The sequence below is a fragment of the Cavia porcellus genome, unplaced genomic scaffold (genome assembly GCF_034190915.1).
Source record: "Cavia porcellus strain 051 isolate PalLab524CR breed Dunkin Hartley unplaced genomic scaffold, mCavPor4.1 scaffold_16, whole genome shotgun sequence".
NCBI lineage: Eukaryota > Metazoa > Chordata > Mammalia > Rodentia > Caviidae > Cavia > Cavia porcellus.
In genome coordinates, this window is record NW_026947499.1 from 49,807,605 (window position 1) to 49,825,755 (window position 18,151).

General features: G+C 35.3%; 1 protein-coding gene across 8 annotated transcripts in view; it reads left to right on the forward strand.

The window, feature by feature from the left end:
• The window catches only part of LOC100714342 (von Willebrand factor A domain-containing protein 3A), a 143,252-nt gene that overhangs the window by 62,860 nt on the left and 62,241 nt on the right, over window positions 1–18,151 (forward strand). For all 8 annotated transcript variants that reach the window (XR_010039871.1, XR_010039872.1, XR_010039873.1 and 5 more), the window contains exon 2: window positions 3,383–3,595. Coding sequence is in view for 2 of the 8 variants with exons in the window: in XM_063226645.1 (XP_063082715.1) it covers window positions 3,383–3,595 (213 nt within the window). In the remaining 6 variants the exon portion in view is untranslated. The remainder of the gene's footprint in view (window positions 1–3,382; window positions 3,596–18,151) is intronic.

The window sequence follows — 18,151 nt, forward strand, 5'->3', positions numbered from 1 at the left end:
TTAAGGAGCGTGTGTAGTTATGATACAAATTTTGTAAAGAGTCTTACTGTAGAAAATGAATTATAACAAATCCTGACCATTGTTTGTTCTAGCCCTTTTATGATATATTTAAGTAAAGTCTATTTTTGCTGAAAGTAGATAGCATATTAGTTTTGGAGCGTCTGACTACTATGGTAGCGCTAAACAAGATTGACACTCATTTGGTGGAGGGGGTGCTGCCAGGGCCCTAATGCATACTAAGCACATCTTCTACTATTAGGCTATAACCCCTAGCCCACAATAAAACATTTTGTATGTTGATATTTTTATTTGCTGTTTATCTTCTGGTTGTCAATTAGAATTAGCTCTCCTTTCCTTCGAGGACCAACCTGCTGAATATTTAGCCTTGATTTGTTTTGAAAAGGAATTTTATAAATATAGTTTATAAACATAGTTTGTTCAAACCTGAACATCTGTCAGGTTATTCCCAATTCGTTTGTAGAAGGTATCTCCATAATTTTCATTTCCTTATTTATTCTGTTTATATTCATTTGGTATAATACATCTGGTAGGAGAAAAAATACTTAGGTAGGCAGGTAGAAGAAAAAAACAAACCTGCTCAGAAAGCTTAGTTATAGCGGGTTAAGTTTCATTGTTTATGTTCTTTATCATATCCACAACCCAAGAAAGAGAAACAATGTAAGGATTCTCTGTAATGTTTTAAAGGCGAGCTATTTTAATTATGATTTAATAAATCTACAGGGTTTTTTTTGTTTGTTTGTTTGTTGATTTGTTTGTTTTTGGGGTTTGTACAGGGAGTCAAAACTCAAGACCTACACCTACCAGGCAGGTGCTTATGCCACTGAGTTATGTCCCCAGCCTTACAGTTTTTAATATTTGCCAGCCAAAAATAATTCTCAAATGTAAATCTAAGTCCAATAGAGTCTATATCATTACCAATGAACTTTATTTGTATGTTATGAAAAAAGTTGCTTCTATAATAGAAATCCACAGTATTGCATTTTGGTGAAGGGTCTTTCACTGCCTGTAGTCCATATTCTTATAGCAATTATAGCTTTTATAAATGAATAGTAACTATATGAGAGTAATCTGTTACAAGTCTTTCCTGAAAGACCTAGTTTCTTGCTTGGGAATTCTTAGGCACTGCTATGCATGCCTTTCTTATTTCCAAAATTACAATAAATGCATTATCATAGTACGGCACTCTTTCCCCTCAAGTAATCTCTTGAAGGAAACTTTTTAGTGTTTCAGTTTAAGAACAGTTTTGTAGCTCCTTGGTACCTGCTTATCCCCTCTCCTGGTTTCAAGCAGTTACCGTGAAATTTGAAAGATTACAATAATATCAAATATTTTCATTTGACATACCTCTCTTTGGCCTATAAAGTTACTCAGCCCCAAGCAGCAGATGAGAGCCACACTGGATGGCTTTACTATGAAGATTTGTACACTTTGACCCATCTGCCTCATGCTGCCTGTAACAACCCCATAACTATAATACTATTTGTACTTGTGCTGGAATTGCCAGGTGGGCCTAATTATTAGATATTTGGGAGAAAAGGTTTAACTTGTTTCATTCTACTTACAGTTATGGTCAAATTTCACATTAAGAGGGAAAAAAGACTTTAATTTGAGAGCAGTTCTGATTTTTTGCTTCACTTTAACATGTTGCTTTATTTCTAACAATGTATCAGTGGCAAAATATAACTAACACAAAGCAGTTCCCTCCAGAAGCCTTGCCTATGTGCACATACCTATATACTAACAAATCCAGCCCTGGTCTGCTACTCCTACCAAAGCTACTTCTAGGAATTTTACTGGCTGACTTACAGAAGACACTTATTTATGGCAAGCAGTATGATATTGATGTCAGTGTCTTTATTATTTTTAATTTGTGTTTATATTGAGAATATATTGCACACCAAGATAAGACACATGCACACACACAATCACTAAAGATACAAAAATCTATTGTGTTTTCAGCAGCTCCAGAAATTTCTGTTCTTGTACTCTTGGTAACCATTTTCTCATCTGCAGTTCCTCTTGGCATTTTTATTCCTCTTATTGAGGAAAAGGAGAAAATACTCTTTACCTTCTTGCTTTATAAATTACTTCATATCAATTTGATCGACAGGTTCTTTGAATTTGGTTTGTGTTTTGTGGTTTTTTTTTTTTTTTTTTTTTTCTTGTAGTGTTAAGGATCAAACCCAGGGCCTTGTGCATGCAAGACAAGAACTCTATCGCTGCGCCACATCCCCAACCCTGGTTCCTTGGGTTTACAAGAGAATGTGCTTATGGAAAAACAGCATTTGATGTTTTTACAAAAGTCATTTGTGTTATTTAAATATGGGGGGGCAACAAGGCATAAAAAATTAGCCTTGTGATTTGCCTTTGTGCTTTTCTGTTGAAGTGTGACAATAATGATTTGGCAGTATTAACATTTGTACGCTATAAAAATTGATGAGCTGGATCCTTTAACTCTGATAAACATATCACTTCTACATAATGTGATATTTAATTTTATTTGTATATTATGATTAGGCATATTTCAAGTTTTTCAGTTTCCTAAAAAAACCTTTCCCTCTGCTTAGCTAAAAGTAATATATGTCTTGAATCAGGGAATAGAAAAGTCACAGTTCCTTCTGATAGTTTGCAAGTTCCATGAGGGCAGGAACCTTGTCTATCTTGTTCACTGTCTAGAGCAGTGCCAGACAGAAGTACTCAGAAAAGCATTTGTTTAATGAATAAATGAATTAGCTGCCTTTTAATCTGCTTTTTGTGGCTTCTATAAGGTTTTGGGTTTGATTTGGTTTGGCTTGGTATTTTGTTTTTGAAATTTACTATGTATATTATGCCAGGTATTGCTGTATGATGAATGACAGCCGAATGCTTAAGGGTAGGACTCCAGAATTAAGTACTTGCATGATCCACAGACAAGATTTTATAGAGACTGAAGAAAAGAGCTGTCTTGGTTACTTTTCTCTCGTTGCTGAGACAAAATACCTGACACCTAAAATGAAAAAAGGGAAGATTTATTTAGCTCACAGTTTGTGGAGGTTTTAGTCCATAATTAGCTGGCTCCAAGGCAGGGTGGAGTGGCTAAGGGGCAGCCTTTCTTGGCGAGTGACAGGCAAAAGTGACACACCCCAGGGTGGGTGTAGTACTCACCGCCAAACCCAGCACTAAACAATGAAGTAATCACAAATACTAGATTCAGCCACTTTGAAAGACCTGCCCTCTATGACCAAATGATGCTTTGGTAGGACATCCAGGCACAAACCATAACAGAGGTGGTAATGAGAAATAGTCACTGAATGTGTAATGAGAAATAGTCACTGAATGTGCTAGACCCACTAACCTGTTTCTACTTTTTGCATCTTCCCAGGAGCACTCACCGTGGGCCTTGTGCGACAGTGTCAAACAATCCATGGACGAGACCGAACCTGCATCCCTCCCCGGCTTCCCCCCGAGTGGGTCACCACACTGTTTTTTATCATCATGGGAATCATTTCATTGACTGTCACATGTGGTTTGCTAGTGGCTTCCCACTGGCGAAGAGAAGCTACAAAATATGCTCGTTGGATAGCATTCACTGGAAGTAAGTAACTTGTACTTCTACATTTTCTTTCTTTCTTTCTTTCTTTCTTTCTTTCTTTCTAGTACCAGGGATCAAGCTCATGATCTTGTGTTTGCCAGGCAAGTGCTTATGCCGCTGAGCTAAATCCCCAGCCCCAGCTTCTACATTTTCTAGAAAATACACACACTGCTATGTTTATGAAGATAATTAAGAATCAGTAACGAGGACTGTATAATCATCAGAGAGTACCATTTTTCATATGCCCATGAAATAAACTCTTCAAAACTCTTCCTATAAGACCAGGACAGCCACAACTTAATTGCTTTGTATGAATTACTATTTTAATGACTCTTATTTTTTAATCACTTTGTGACATAAGTTATTTCAGATTTGTGACTCAGGAGCTGTTACTAACCTGAGTCTTTTCTTCATGAAGGTATTGGTATCTTCTATCAAAATAAAGATAAATCTAGAAAAAATATTAAAAATACAAATTAATTATATTTAATATCATTGGTTTTGAGTTTCTTTTTGTATTGTTGTATGATCATTGAAGAATCAGCAACACATTTGGTTATTTAATAATTATCAACATTTCTTACTCCCTTAAGCTATACCCAATGGTATGATAAATTTATATATTATATAATCTCTTATACTTTGCAAAGTTGGAAAGTAATCTTATCCCAAGTTAAACAAAAATTTAGTTGCACAAAGCAAAGGTATTTCTATAATTTTGTCTTTTTACTTCTTTCTCTGTAAAGCACTTTTGTACCCTGGGGGACATTTGGCAACATATGAAAAATTTTTTGGTAGTCACAGGTATCACTAGCCACCTATCTAGTGTAGGGGCAACAGTAAGTATTGCTAACCATCCTCCAGATGTACAGGGCAACTCCCCACAGTGAAGAATTATCTGGCCCAAATGACCATGCTGCCTCTGTTAAGAAATCCTACAATAAATGGGATGACAGTACCATATTATGAGACTTAGCTTCCAAATCAGTGTCTCAAAATCTTGTTTGCCTAAGATCTAAAACTAGAACTAGTATGACTAAAGTATAAACTCATTATCCCTGTTAATGTTAAAACTCAGTTTATCTTTAAGGTTGTAGGACAGTAATATTCCCTTATGGCTTTCTGTTTCTTTCTAGCTTTCTGTGAAACTTTCTCTTTCATATGTATTTCAGGCTTTATTTTACTTTTCTCTCTACATTCCTCTTAATTTTAAAATTTAGATTGAGCAAGGTGAATTTGATATAAAATGCTTTTTCACCCTTGTTAAGCAGTATGAAACAAGTTGATGGTCTTTGCTCTGTCAATGAGACCTGAGACAATTTTGTTCTAGAGAATAAGGGCTAGAGACAGTTGTGATGACAAGGAGCTGAAGGGTACCAAAAAGGAGTTTAAAGAGGACATAATTCTGTATCGTTTATTCATAAACACATATCACTTACCTAGAGGATTTCACTCTTTAAAGAATAGAATAATATGAAACAAGCAGTTAGCGTCTGCATTTATTTGAAATTTGGGAGTATATATGCTCTGAATATCAGAAATCTAAACTGTAATTTAGCAAAGTTGTCTGAACCAAAGTATGCGAAAGATTCATGAGCGGTTGGTTCACCTGACCCAGGAAAGGGAGAGAAGTAGGGTTCTGTGTAGCTCATTTTCCTTCAGCAGAAAATATTTAAGTATGTATAATCAAACCCCAAATACAATATATTTTTCTACTTTAGTTAAGCGAACTTTTAAAAATGATGTGTGTATGTGATATGTAATTCAAAGTCTCTGACAGGGCAAATAAAAAGTCTCCTTTATGGTCTTGTCACCCAGCCATCCAATCACTATTAAACTAGTTTCTGAAATTTACTACTGGAAGTATTCATATAGGGAATACACACATATGTCTGTATGTCTTATGTATTTACACAAACATTTTTATACTATTCTGTACTTTTTATTTTTAAATACATTTTAGGGTTGATTTTACTTAAGCGGGCATAGAGCTGCCTTATTCTTCATTTCCTTATCTATTGTTTTTGGTATCAGAGCTAGTCTTCTATTGACAGTTGTGAGAGGAATTGGGCTCTCCCTAATGATTCCTTTCAGCCCTTGATTGTATGTATTTCTATTCCAGTTAGGCTGCTGGTAACTCAAATGGCTATGTATACTGATGAAATAACATCTCAAAGGAGAACCTCACGTGGGTCTTGCCCATGGGGGCAAAAGAAAGAGAAAGGAGTCCTCTTCTCTAAGTCCAAAGCTGTTCTTTCCTTTGCTACTCTATCTTCATACCATATCTACCAGTACTCCCGATTTCTTACTCTTAGCACTAAATAACATGTGCCATGGAGAATATGAAGTTACATCTTTACGAGCTTATTTAGGTGATTCATATCAAAGTTAGTAATATATTAAGAGCTAAAGTACTATATCTACATAGTTCTCAGTAACTTAAAAGAGTCATCCACCTCCTTTAAATCTGTTCCCCAGGAAGCGTAGAGAATGTAATTCCCAGGATTTAAAACCAGTGTTAGAATGAATAGGAGTTTATTGCTTCTATAACACTGATTAGGCTTTCCTAACCAATTTGGAATTTTTAAAAGTTTTTGAGAATATTAAATTCTAACCATAGTCACTAAATGAGCACTCCATGATAGATACAGTAGAAAATAGATGTAAAGTTGCCCACGTATACCAATTAACAGAAGGAACAAATTTAATGTCTATCTTTTTAGCATTTTCTTCTAAATTACTGTAGTGTTTCTTGAGTTAGTCAACCTTTAGAAAACATCTTGTTATGCTAGGGATTAAACCAAAGGTCTTTTCACTGAGCTACATCCCTGTGTCCTTTTATTTTGAGACAGAGTCTCACTAAGTTGCCCATGCTAGGCTCAAACTTGCGATCTTCCTGCCTTAGTATCCCAGAGTGCTTATAGGCTTGTACCACCATGCCTGGCTTTCTTGAGGTTTTTTTTTTTTTTTTTTTTTTAATTAGCTTGTCTATTGCTACCTAAATCTTGGTTGTATTTTATTTACCAAACTTTATTAAGCCATAAGAACCATTACAATTAATGATAGCACTGATAAATGAGCATTAACACTCATAAAGTTGTTTGTTGCTGACTATACAACAGAAAGGCAAAAAGTAATAAAATTTAACATCTGAATTTTTATTTGTGCTATAGTAGGTATTGGAAAAACTTCAAGTTCACTTATGTAACATATTTTTGGATCATTTTGCCCAAAATGAAGTATTATCTATGTATGTATAACATAAAATCTACCTAAATGGTGCAAAGCAGAATGCTGTTATATTCCTTAAGTGTTAGGTTACTTAAGTAAATATTACTTTTTAATACACCGTTGAAGGAATTCCATCTAAAAAAGGATTTAAAATTGGCTTTTTAAGGATTCTTATGTTAAATTCTATTGACTGATTAATATACATACAAAGATGTACAGACTCTGTCAGCTGATGTGTTTATCCAGGGTTCTGCCTGTATCCCTAAGATAGATTTAATTTGAGAAGATTTCTCATTGAATTAATACTGGAAAGCTTCAACTCTTTACATACAGTGACTAGAAATCTATACTGAGGGACTGTTTTTGCTCCAAAGAAATGTGAAGGATTATGAACATTTGAACAATATGTCTTCAAAAACCAAAAATAGTTTCATAAAAATGCTAGATTATGTATAGGCAGTTTTTGCTTCTCCCCCCACACTAATATTGTTCTAGAAATATTTTAGCAAATTATAAATTTTACTGTATTCATATGTAAAACTCAGGTTTTTTTATCTTGCCACACTTTAATATTTCCATGTATTCAAAAATGTAAAAGATAAATGAGAGAACTATTCTGTCAGTTTACTAATAATCTTCCCAAAGATCTAATGTTTTTTCTTATAGCTAATTTAGAGTAAAGTAAGCAATCTTAAACAGATGTGGTAGTGCATACCTGTAATCCCAGCACTCAGGTGGCTGGGGCAGAAGGATCATTAATTGTACACCAACCTGGCTACATAGTGAGTTCAAACTAAGCCTGAACTACATAGTGAGACCCTGTCTCCAAAAAAAAAGAAAGAAAGAAATATAACTTATTTCTATGTACCTTTTTTCCAATTCACAAATAGCAAGAAGACAATTGGCAGAATAATAACTACAATGATAGTACTGTGCAGCATTTATTTGGCACTTCCTATCAATTTGGCACAGTGCTAAGGATTTGAAATATCCTAATATTTCCTTTTTTTTTTTTTCCAGAAAGAACTAGAGGCCTGCAATTGCAGGTTAGTAAGTAGCAGGACTAGAAGGTAGCTTTGATTCTAGCCAGTGGCCTTAATTTCTAGTCTAAACAGTTATGAATAGTACATGTGAATACTTAGTAGGTTTGACTTTTTAATGCTGATAATTCACAATGATCCTTATATACAAGGCTAGCCCAACTTGTATTATATTCAATTAAGTGTCAGTGATATATTATGTGACCTGTAATATATGCAAATCTTTGGAAAAGTGGTCTATATTTTAATAGCTTTAGTCTTGTTATTAACCCATAATACCTCTTATGCACTCACTATGTAGTTTATCTTCTTTTGTGGCAGATTTTCTGTTTTTGTAATCACCAAATCATGTTACTAATGTTATGTTTTGGTTTGTTTTTCAGTGATCCTTTTCTGTATGGCTGCCCTAATATTCCCAATAGGATTTTACATCAATGAAGTCGGAGGTCAACCTTATAAATTACCCAACAACACAGTAGTTGGGTCATCATATGTACTTTTTGTCTTATCAATTTTCTTTACAATAGTAGGACTTCTATTTGCTGGCAAAGTTTGTTTACCAGGCTGATGAATGTCTAAACTGCTTGACTTTTTTTTTTTTTTTTAAGAGGGTGGGAGGACAAAGACAAGGCATCTGAGTAATCCTCTCATAGGAAGATGCTTAGATGAAACTGATGTTGAAAGAAAAAACTTATTTGATTTGTTCTCACTATGCACTTTGGATTTTAGAAAAAATGAGGAGAGCCTTTTCCATAACCAAATACAGACAATATTGACTAAATCTCCTGAACATATTCAGGCAGTCAGTCTGCACTGTGATAGCAACCTAGTGAAGGAGAATGCTTTATACTGAAAAGCATGTGGCCCTTTGTAACTCTGTTGTTCCATTTTTAACGTCTAACGATTCATTTGAGGAAAAAAAAAGTCTAAGTATTTATGAGTCATGGTGGACCAGAAGGGATGCAAGAGAAGTTCATGTGGGGCTGGCCTCACCTCCTAAGAAATTAGTATTCACTACTTCTTTGTAATGGTTTAAGCCTTTGGTACCAGAATGAATTGTCATTGCATTACTGTACCAAGAAGCCAATAGATCAAAACTTGTTTGCTAAAATATATGTAAAAATTCTGAAATTCCCTAATTTCTGTGTACAAAGCAAGAAAAGAGAAATCAAACACTAAAGACATGTTTGGGGTGGGTGGGGGAAATCTTCCTTATATTTATATAAATATATAATATATATATATATATTTTGCTGATGCCATATACAGTGTGTATATATGTGTGTATGTATGTGTGTGTAAATTTATATATGCACACATGCAAACAGTTCTTGGAAGAGAATTCTGAATGCTTTGCTAGCAAAACACTGTGGTGTGCAAACCTAGAACTCAATAGAAAACAAGCCATTTATCTGAAGGCTGCATAGTGGAGAGAGTCTTCAGTTTACCTCATTCTTTGTAGCAGCCCTTGATTTTAACAGGTTTTTGTAATAGGTACAAATAATTCCATACCTTTGTAGGTGCAATTTTAAGTTAAGCTAAAAATTCTTCCTATGGTTAATTTATTTGTATATGATAATAGAAGTTAAGATCATGTCAAACCTTATAATTTGGGGAATCTGACACTATTTAAATTATTGGCAACTGTTGTCTCTTGTATATTCTTTTTTTCTACTGGCTTAGATCTGTTACATTAATAATGCATTTTGTATGTTCAAGCACACAACTTTACATAACTGCAGAGTTCACTAGCAAGTATTTGGCTGTTTTGGCTATTTTTGCTAATTTCACTCTGCCATAAAAAATTAAATTTCTTTTTATCTGCAAGCATTATTAATATATCTTTATCAAAACTTGAGCAATACAATATTTTCTTTATATGCTACATGCCTTTGTTTGCTAAAAGCTAATAATTTCGCATTTACATTCAAGGCTGTACTAAATCCACAGCTTTATGTTTTACTCTTAAAAAAGCATTACAGCTAACCTTTGAACTCGTAAGTACTTTCAAAATACAGTATTTCTCTTCTCCACATTTTCATGCCTTCATGTCAATGCTTAGTTGTTTTTCCTGATAAACACTACAGATAATCTCCTGTTTAAAATATGGGTAGGAGGGGGTTTCATGGCAATAGAGCTACATTATTTCTCTTTAATAGTGAAATGACAACCTAAATGTCCCTGTCACTAAGTAGAGGTTGAGTCCCATGTAGCCCATGTTTCACACAAACAGAAGTGAATGCACTGTTTTTTAAGAACTAAATTACAAATTATAGAATAGATACTTGGAGGGAGAATGGGGCAACCACCTCAGATATTTGTAGTATGAAATGGAAGAGCTTGATGTGTTTCACACTGGCTTGTTTGATATTTATATATCTGACAGTAAATGTAAATCCAACAGTATTTCATTGTTAAAAAAAAAAAACCCCATGTTTCAGCTCACTGGGGAGATGAGGGGGAGGATTTGAACTACCCTATGGTATATTCCTTGAGTGTTTGAAGGGAATGTTATACTTTTCCTTCCCCAGGTTTAAAAACAAAAACACTTGGAAAATCCATGGAAGACCATTTTCCCTCAAGTATTATGATATCTAGTCAATTCTAAGACTACACCAGATGTGTTCTATGGACATTAGGGGTTGTAGTTCCTGTTGTGATTGATCAGTCCTCAATCAAATGGATCATTCTGAAGGAAAGCTTTGGTTATCACCATTATACCACTAAGATAAAGTGTTTGCAAAGTATTGTTCAAATTAATTTATGATACGATCAAGAGCTTTTCTCTTCCAAAAGATGGATTTTATTGTAAATAGTTTCTCAAAATATTTTTAACTGGATCATAAGCATGGGGAGAGAAAGTTTCTCAGCTGCTAAGAATTTCCCCACTGTTTACTTCTTTCACTTACAGTGGTATTACATATAAGACTACAGAATTTAAGATTTTATTTGTATCTGTTACCCAGACCATTCTATTGTCTTTATTTTCATCACTGTCTTGCTGGTCCAGTGTCTAAAAGGCTGGTCAGGGGAAGTCCCTCTAGTCATTCAGCACTCTAATCCAGGACTGCAATCATCCCATCTAGTAGTATGTGAGGTCAGGTCTTTGTGCTCTTCCAGACCAAACATTGAAATTGACTCATTCATATAAATGTCTATAAATCCTGTAAGTGAAAAGATAGCCAACTGTCAGCGGTTGCTTTTAAAAAGGTCACTATAAGTACTATATAGTGCAGTATTAATTTATAGCAGGAAATCATATCTTGTAAACTGTATATAAAACACTGTTTTATGGTGCAATCATTTGTCAAACTTTTGTCTGGTACATTGTTTTTAGAGTGCATTCTTCTCATACCTAAGAATATCACTGTAAAATCTGCTGAAAACTATTTTTAGGTTTTATTTGCACAAGACTCAATTAGTTTGAAATTTTTGGAAGCTCCTATTGAACATGCCTAAATATCTGTAAACAAAAAAATCTTTAATTCATTAAAAGCAAACATTTCAGTATGATTCTTTCCAAAGGTAATCCATGTTCTATGTTGTTAATGTGTGTATGTAGTTTTTTGACTCTTCTACCTATTACAAACTTATTTTGTTTCATTTGTTTTGTTTTCAAAGGATGTCTTTTTTTTCCCCCTTAATGTTCTAGATGACCAAAATACTTTATTGGTTTTTGCCCTTTTGCCTAAAACTTTGATATCTCCACTTGTTCTCTGAATTCACTGTTTAGTCTCTTAAGTGAAATAAATAGTCCTGGTGACAAACAATCTGTTGACTCAGAGAAAAAGTCTGAAAAGAGTATTGAAAACTAACTTTGAATATATACTTAGCTATTATTTTGCATCGTTGACTTCAGAGGAAGAATACGTTGCATTTATTTTGTCTTTATTAAAAGACTACTGGCCACAAGTTACTCTGATTGTAGTAACTGTTTTATCAACCCACTTTGGTCTTCTTTTAAAAATTAAATTTACGTTCACAATTCAAAACAGCTGTCATTCAAAAAATTTTTGAAGGATAAAAATGTATGAAGGAAAAAAAGCCTGTGTAGGGAGACAATCCTACACAGAACTTTTAGTTGTATCACCTCAAGAGATTTTAAAGTTTGTGATCAAGGTCTGTATATTATCCCAACTTTATTAAGAATTGTTTTCTAATTGGTTATAACATTTTTCAATTAATAATTTCAAAACAATTGTTAATACAACTGTATAAAATGAACATAATTTTCTTCACTTGTATTTTTGTTATTGAGCAAGTTTATCAAAATAAATTGTCTACTAAAGAAACTAAAAAGACTGCTATTACTTTGAAATAAGCTTTGATTTTACAAATTGATTTCCTATTGAGGTTTCACATATTCACACAGATACACTTCCGTGCCTCTTGTATTGGTTTTTTTGTTAGAATTGCGTTGAAAGAGGGTTTCTGTGTCCTTTCACTCCCACTCCTAGTTCACTTCTAGGGAAGAGATGCCACTAATATTCCAGGATACGGATTAGGCCATGTGTGCTAAGAGTCACTCAGCAATAAAAGACATTTATGCAGCTTTCTTCTGCATCATGGGTCCATGAGCTTAAACTCAGCCAAAGCCCCTAAAGCTAGCTATCCTTTTCTTCCTTGCACATGGACCTAGGTCCACCTTTGCTTTCATTTTCTATTTCTACCTTCACTTCTAAAATCGTAAAATATAGGTAAAACCGGTCAGAGACCCTTGATTTTTAGATTTGTCTCTGTGCTTACAGCTTTATTATAGCTTTCTCTGGGAGTATCAGCCCAGCCTGATAAAAACTAGTGAATACCTTTACTGCAGTTTCTTCTTTATAAGGCCCTTTCACCATCCTCTTGGGGAATTAGGGGTTAAAATCCAGTAACATTAGATGTTCTTGGGTCTTAGGACTTGAGAGCTTCTTCACAGGATTCCCAGCCATACTGATTTGACTAAGATCAACCAGTTTCCCAGGACTTGGGACTTTAAATGCTATAACTGGGAAAGTTCCAAGCAAGTTATGCTGGTCATCAGATCACTCGGTCTTCACACATTCCAAATCTTACCCTGATTGGTAGCACAAATTAGAGATATTTGAAGGGTTTGTCTTTTTGCCGCCCATAAACATTAAATAGGGCAGCTGAAAATTGTAATGGCAGGCTTATACTGAACTTTGTGAGGACAGGGAGGCTTTTTCCTTCTCTTTGGTAATACTTGAGGAAATGGCAATAATGTGGGCTTAAAAATACCTTATTTTTGACTTGGTCTTCTATTAACTCTTCTAGCTACTGTATGAGAAGATTACAGGAAAAACACCAAGTTTAGAGGACTGTGGATTCTTTTATGCGAAGTTAACTCTTGGGTCATATTAACCCAGCAACAAAATAAAAGCAGGTATTTTGTTAATGACATTAAAAATGGAAAATATAGCTTTTTTTTTTTTTTTTTTTTTTTTTTTCCAGGATTTTGGTCCCTCTCTCAGGAGAAGAAAACAGACTTTTAGAATGACTTTTTAAAGCATGTTCAAGGTTTTGGGGTGTCAGTCTCAATTCCAATCACAGACTAAAACCACCTAACACTAAATTTCAAGAAAAGACTTTTGATGAGACTTAGATTTTTATAGAGTTGGATGAAATCTAAAAGAACATGTTGAGTGTTTCCATTTTCAGATGAAGAAATTGAGGCCTTGGAAAGGCTTGCTGGTTTTCCAAGTCACGCAGAAGAGCTCAACAGAGCACTCAACATAGGAAAGAATGCCTTTGACAGATGAGCCTCAGATCTAATAGGTCATCTAAATTCAGTGAATCTTGTTTTTGTTTTTTAATCTGGAGAATGGAGCTAATAACCATGCTTACCACGTAGGGTTTATTTTATTTTATTTTATTTTTTTTTAAATTTTATTTAAGTAGAAAAGAAAAAAAGCAGGGAAAGGGTACAAGTTATACAGATTTACAGAAAAAAAAATGAACAGTAGGAAATCACTAGTTAATGGATTACATATTGTCATCTTAGAAATAATTGTTCAAGTCACAAAATTAAAGCTTGTAAAGTGGACATTCCATCAATTATACTGCAAACAGTTCTGTTCATTGATCCAATAAAACTCTGTGATATCATTTTCTATCTTATACACTTAAATATACATGCAGTTATATAGTTTGGAGCACTTTCTTTTCCTCTCTTTTGTACCATGACTATTACACATTTTGGGTTTCATTGCTCCCACGGTTCTTATTACTTTTTTGGAAGAGAGTAAAACCAAATGTGACATAACAGAACAGAATCGGTCAAGTCAAAAGGGTGGACATAATAGATAATGTAAAAACATAATACAAGGTGATCAACAATGGTTACCATAATGCCTCCCACTATCTCTAATAGAATTGCCTATATCATTAGTTATAATACAATTGAACAAAATAGTAAAGAATAAAACCGACAAAACCAAAACATTGGAGACATTGTAGGTCTTCAAAAGTAGATAAAAGTCAACAAGAATGGGCGTCATAATGAATCTCATTATCTTCACAGCTGATGCCTAAACTTTCGAACCTGATACTATCCAGCAAAACAGAATAGGGGAACATCAGTTAAAAACCAGATGGTGAGAGTAATACAGGGCTTTAAATCAAGGTAATGAGAAGTCAAAGTGGGTTACTATAATATATCCTGCTATTTTTTTTCCTTTAATTAAAAGGATAAAGATAAAAAAGTAAATAATGGAGTGGAGATTGAGATAAAAGAGGGCATAACAACGAAACAGCGCAGATCAAAACATAACCATTTAAGCAGAATAGTGTTTCACCACCAGATAATCCTAACCTAAAAGTAGTTACCATATTGTTTCTTTCTTTGAAATCCTTGAGTACAACTTCGTATACTGTAGCATTAAGTATATCAAAACAATGTAAGACCATTCAAGAGAATGACAGCGTTACAGAGTATTTAGAATTGACTAACAAAATGAACAATGGTTTCTGTATAATCTCCTTGTCTTTAAAAGGTTTTTGCTTATACTATCGTACATAATAAAATCCAATAAGATACAGCCTATTTAGACCATTGGAGACAGAAGGACAAAAGCTAGATGAGACTTCAAAACAAGATGATACTAAATCTGTATTACCTATTAAGATGTCATTTTCTCCAAAATAGCTGTTCCTATCATCCAATCTTCTCTGCCTCATTTCTGTTAAGCTCTTTTTCTGTCCGTAGAGGTCAGTTTGTCTTCTTCATTTTGTTCTCTGCTCCATTTGTTGTGGCCTCTCTGCCATTATTTCTGGATTCTTTGTATTTTTCTTTTTTTAGAATATCCTGCAATACTCTCTGTAGAGTTGAATTGGTGGTTGCAAATTCCCCCAGTTCCTCTTTATCCTGGAAGCACCTTGTTTTTCCATCAATTTCCAGGGACAGTTGTGCAGGATATCTCAATCTTGGCTGGAGATTATTATCTTTCAATGCTTGAATTATTTCCCCCCACGCTCTTCGTGATTTGATGGTTTGTGCAGAGAAATCTGCTGTAATTCTGATGGGTGTTCCCTTGTAAGTGGTCTGTTTCTTGTCTCTTACAGCTTTTAATATTCTGTTCTTGTATTGAATTTCTGGAATTTTTATTATTATATGCCTGGGTGTTGCTCTGTTTGGGTTGTAGGTAGCTGGGGTCCTGTATGCCTCATACATCTGAGTATCTTTACCTTTTGCTAAATTAGGAAAATTCTCCTGGATTATTTCTGTGAGTAGCTTTTGTAGTTTACTTGTTTGTGTCCCTACTTCTTCTTTTATGTTCTTAATCCTTAAATTATGGATCCTCTTATCATCTTCTTGTCTTTGTATTATTGCTGTTTGTTTCTTTGTTATTTTTAAGAAGTTTTTCATTTCATTCTCCCATATTACAAGTCTGCCCTCCAGTTCAGATAGTCTGTCCTTAGTTTCTTTCAAGCTGTTATGCCAGTCTTCTATAGACTTCTTAGTATCTTGGTAGTCCCTTTGAACCTGCTTCACGTATTCTATGCTTTCTCTGTTTTCTCCATCAAACAATTCTCCCCTTTTTTTCTGTTCTTCCATTCCACCACCTGTTTTTTCTTGGGTGGTACTTAACATTTCTCTAACTATTCTGCATACTTCTAGCTTCAGGTCATTGATAACTTCATTCCTGAATTGGTCTATGAGGCTCTCTATATGGTGCCTTATGTGTATTGGTGTGGTGTCTGCTATTGCCTGTTTCTCAGAATTGGGGGCCAAGGAGCCTTTCTTGTTGCTGCCTCTTCCCATGCTGCCTCTTCTTCTCTGTTCCTTATATATGCAAGCTTATATAAGAGGCCCAGCTTCTCTCCCAGTCAGCCACAGCCTGATCGAATTGCGCCAGTTAGTTGTTCCCGCTCACCGCTGCGCACCAGGGAGTTACGGACCAGGCAGCCTACGCGTCTCCCCTCCCGGCCACCGTCAGGCTCTGGGATCTGGGTTGGGACAGCCTACCAGGTCCGCCGGCAGCGTCACGCAGGCCAGGCACTTTTCACCAATCCCGCCCGAGAGGGAGATGTGTGACTGGAGTCGCCACCGCGCCCTGCTCCCGCAGGACTGCTCGGGCCCAGAAAGTCCTCTGCTGGAGTCAAACTGTGGTAGAGTGTCAGTTTCTCTCACTCACCTCACCACAAGTCAGTGCACGCCTCCCTGCCATTCGCAGATTGCCGTTCTCAGAGCTTCTGCGCGTCTCTTTCCTTGCCGAGCTGCTGTAGAGGCAGCCAGCCGCCGCGCGGCGGGAAACCCAAATCGGGGCTTACAATGGCGCGGTTCCAGCCTCCACACCGAGTCTTTTCTGTTCCTGTTTTAGCACCAGGACTGCATTCCAAGTTGGCTTCTCTCAGCCCAGTTCGTTCCTGAGTCAGTTAGAGCATATCTCCACCTGCTTATGTCTCCTTAGTCCGCACCATTCCTGGCTTCTGAGCCGAGTCTTTCAGAGAGCCTCCGGTAGTTGCTGTTATCTGTCCGCCATGTTCTCCTGGAAGTAAAGCAAAAGTACATAGTAAGCATTCAGCTGTTGCTATTATCATTACTAAATATTTATAAATTATTAGTAATTACAAAGAATATGGCTCTCATTGTATTCCTGAGAAATTGATTTATCAAAGTTAAGTTCAGGGCTACATCATAAAGGGAAATTATGAAATATTTCCTGGAAATCTGGAAGATCCAGTAACCTATCTTTGAGTGTTATTTCAATAAAATTCTCCCTGAAGGTAGAGGCTTCCGTAGATCAGCTTTCATACATGAAGCCACTTTACCAGTCTTCAGCTCTATTTGAAATTTCCTTGACCTCTTTAGAATGATTTTTTAAAGCATGTTCAAGGTTTTGGAATATCAACATCTTTTGCTACTGAACTCACACAGTACACCACATTGCTGCTTATATAGAGATGATGCAAGCACCCTTTTGATCCTAAGAAAACTCTGTGGGGGCTTCTTCCAACTTGTGGGTTCTTTGCTGTCTTGTAGCCATGTATTGCTATGTTTTGCAAAGACTTGGTCTTGCCAAGATGTTTTAATTATTTCTGCTAACAAGAATAGGCTCAAAATATTTGGTCTCATTTTGGATGCGGTTATCCCTGGTTGGCCATTTTAAGGCACTTTAGTGAATGTTGCCAGTTACATTTATTCACTATTAAATCAATTCTCATTATCTGTCAAGTCAGTCAAATAAATACCATGTCCTGATTGGCACTCCTTCTCATTTTGTTTAAATAGTTAATATTAGTTGTCTTAGACAACACAGCTGTGTTCTTAAACTAAAAAATTAAAATTCTTTTCCTTTATATTGCCTCATTTTCTATGGCTAGTGAAAATACAGCTGGAGAACCAGTCAAAATCATTTTTGGTATTGTTTCACAATTGTTTAGTCTTTTTGTTTTGTTTTGTTGTTTTTGGAATAGTCTCAATATGTAGTTCAGGCTGGCTTGAAGTTACTTGTGTAACCCATACTGATCTTAGACTCTTGGTGTATCTCCTGCCTCAGCCTCCCTAGTGGTAGGTTTATAGGCATGTATCACTACACTTAGCTTGCTTCCAAGTTTTTGCCATTTCAAGTGCTTCTGTAAATTTAGGCCTGAGCTTACAAAACCTTCCCAGGTATCAAAATAACCTGGCATTCTAACTGGAATGTACCAACTACTCTATTAAAGCAATTCATATTTTTAAAAGTACTATGGTTAATAGTACTACTATGGTTAATAGTATGGTTAAATGTACCAACTACTCTATTAAAGCAATTCATATTTTTAAAAGTACTATGGTTAATACTGG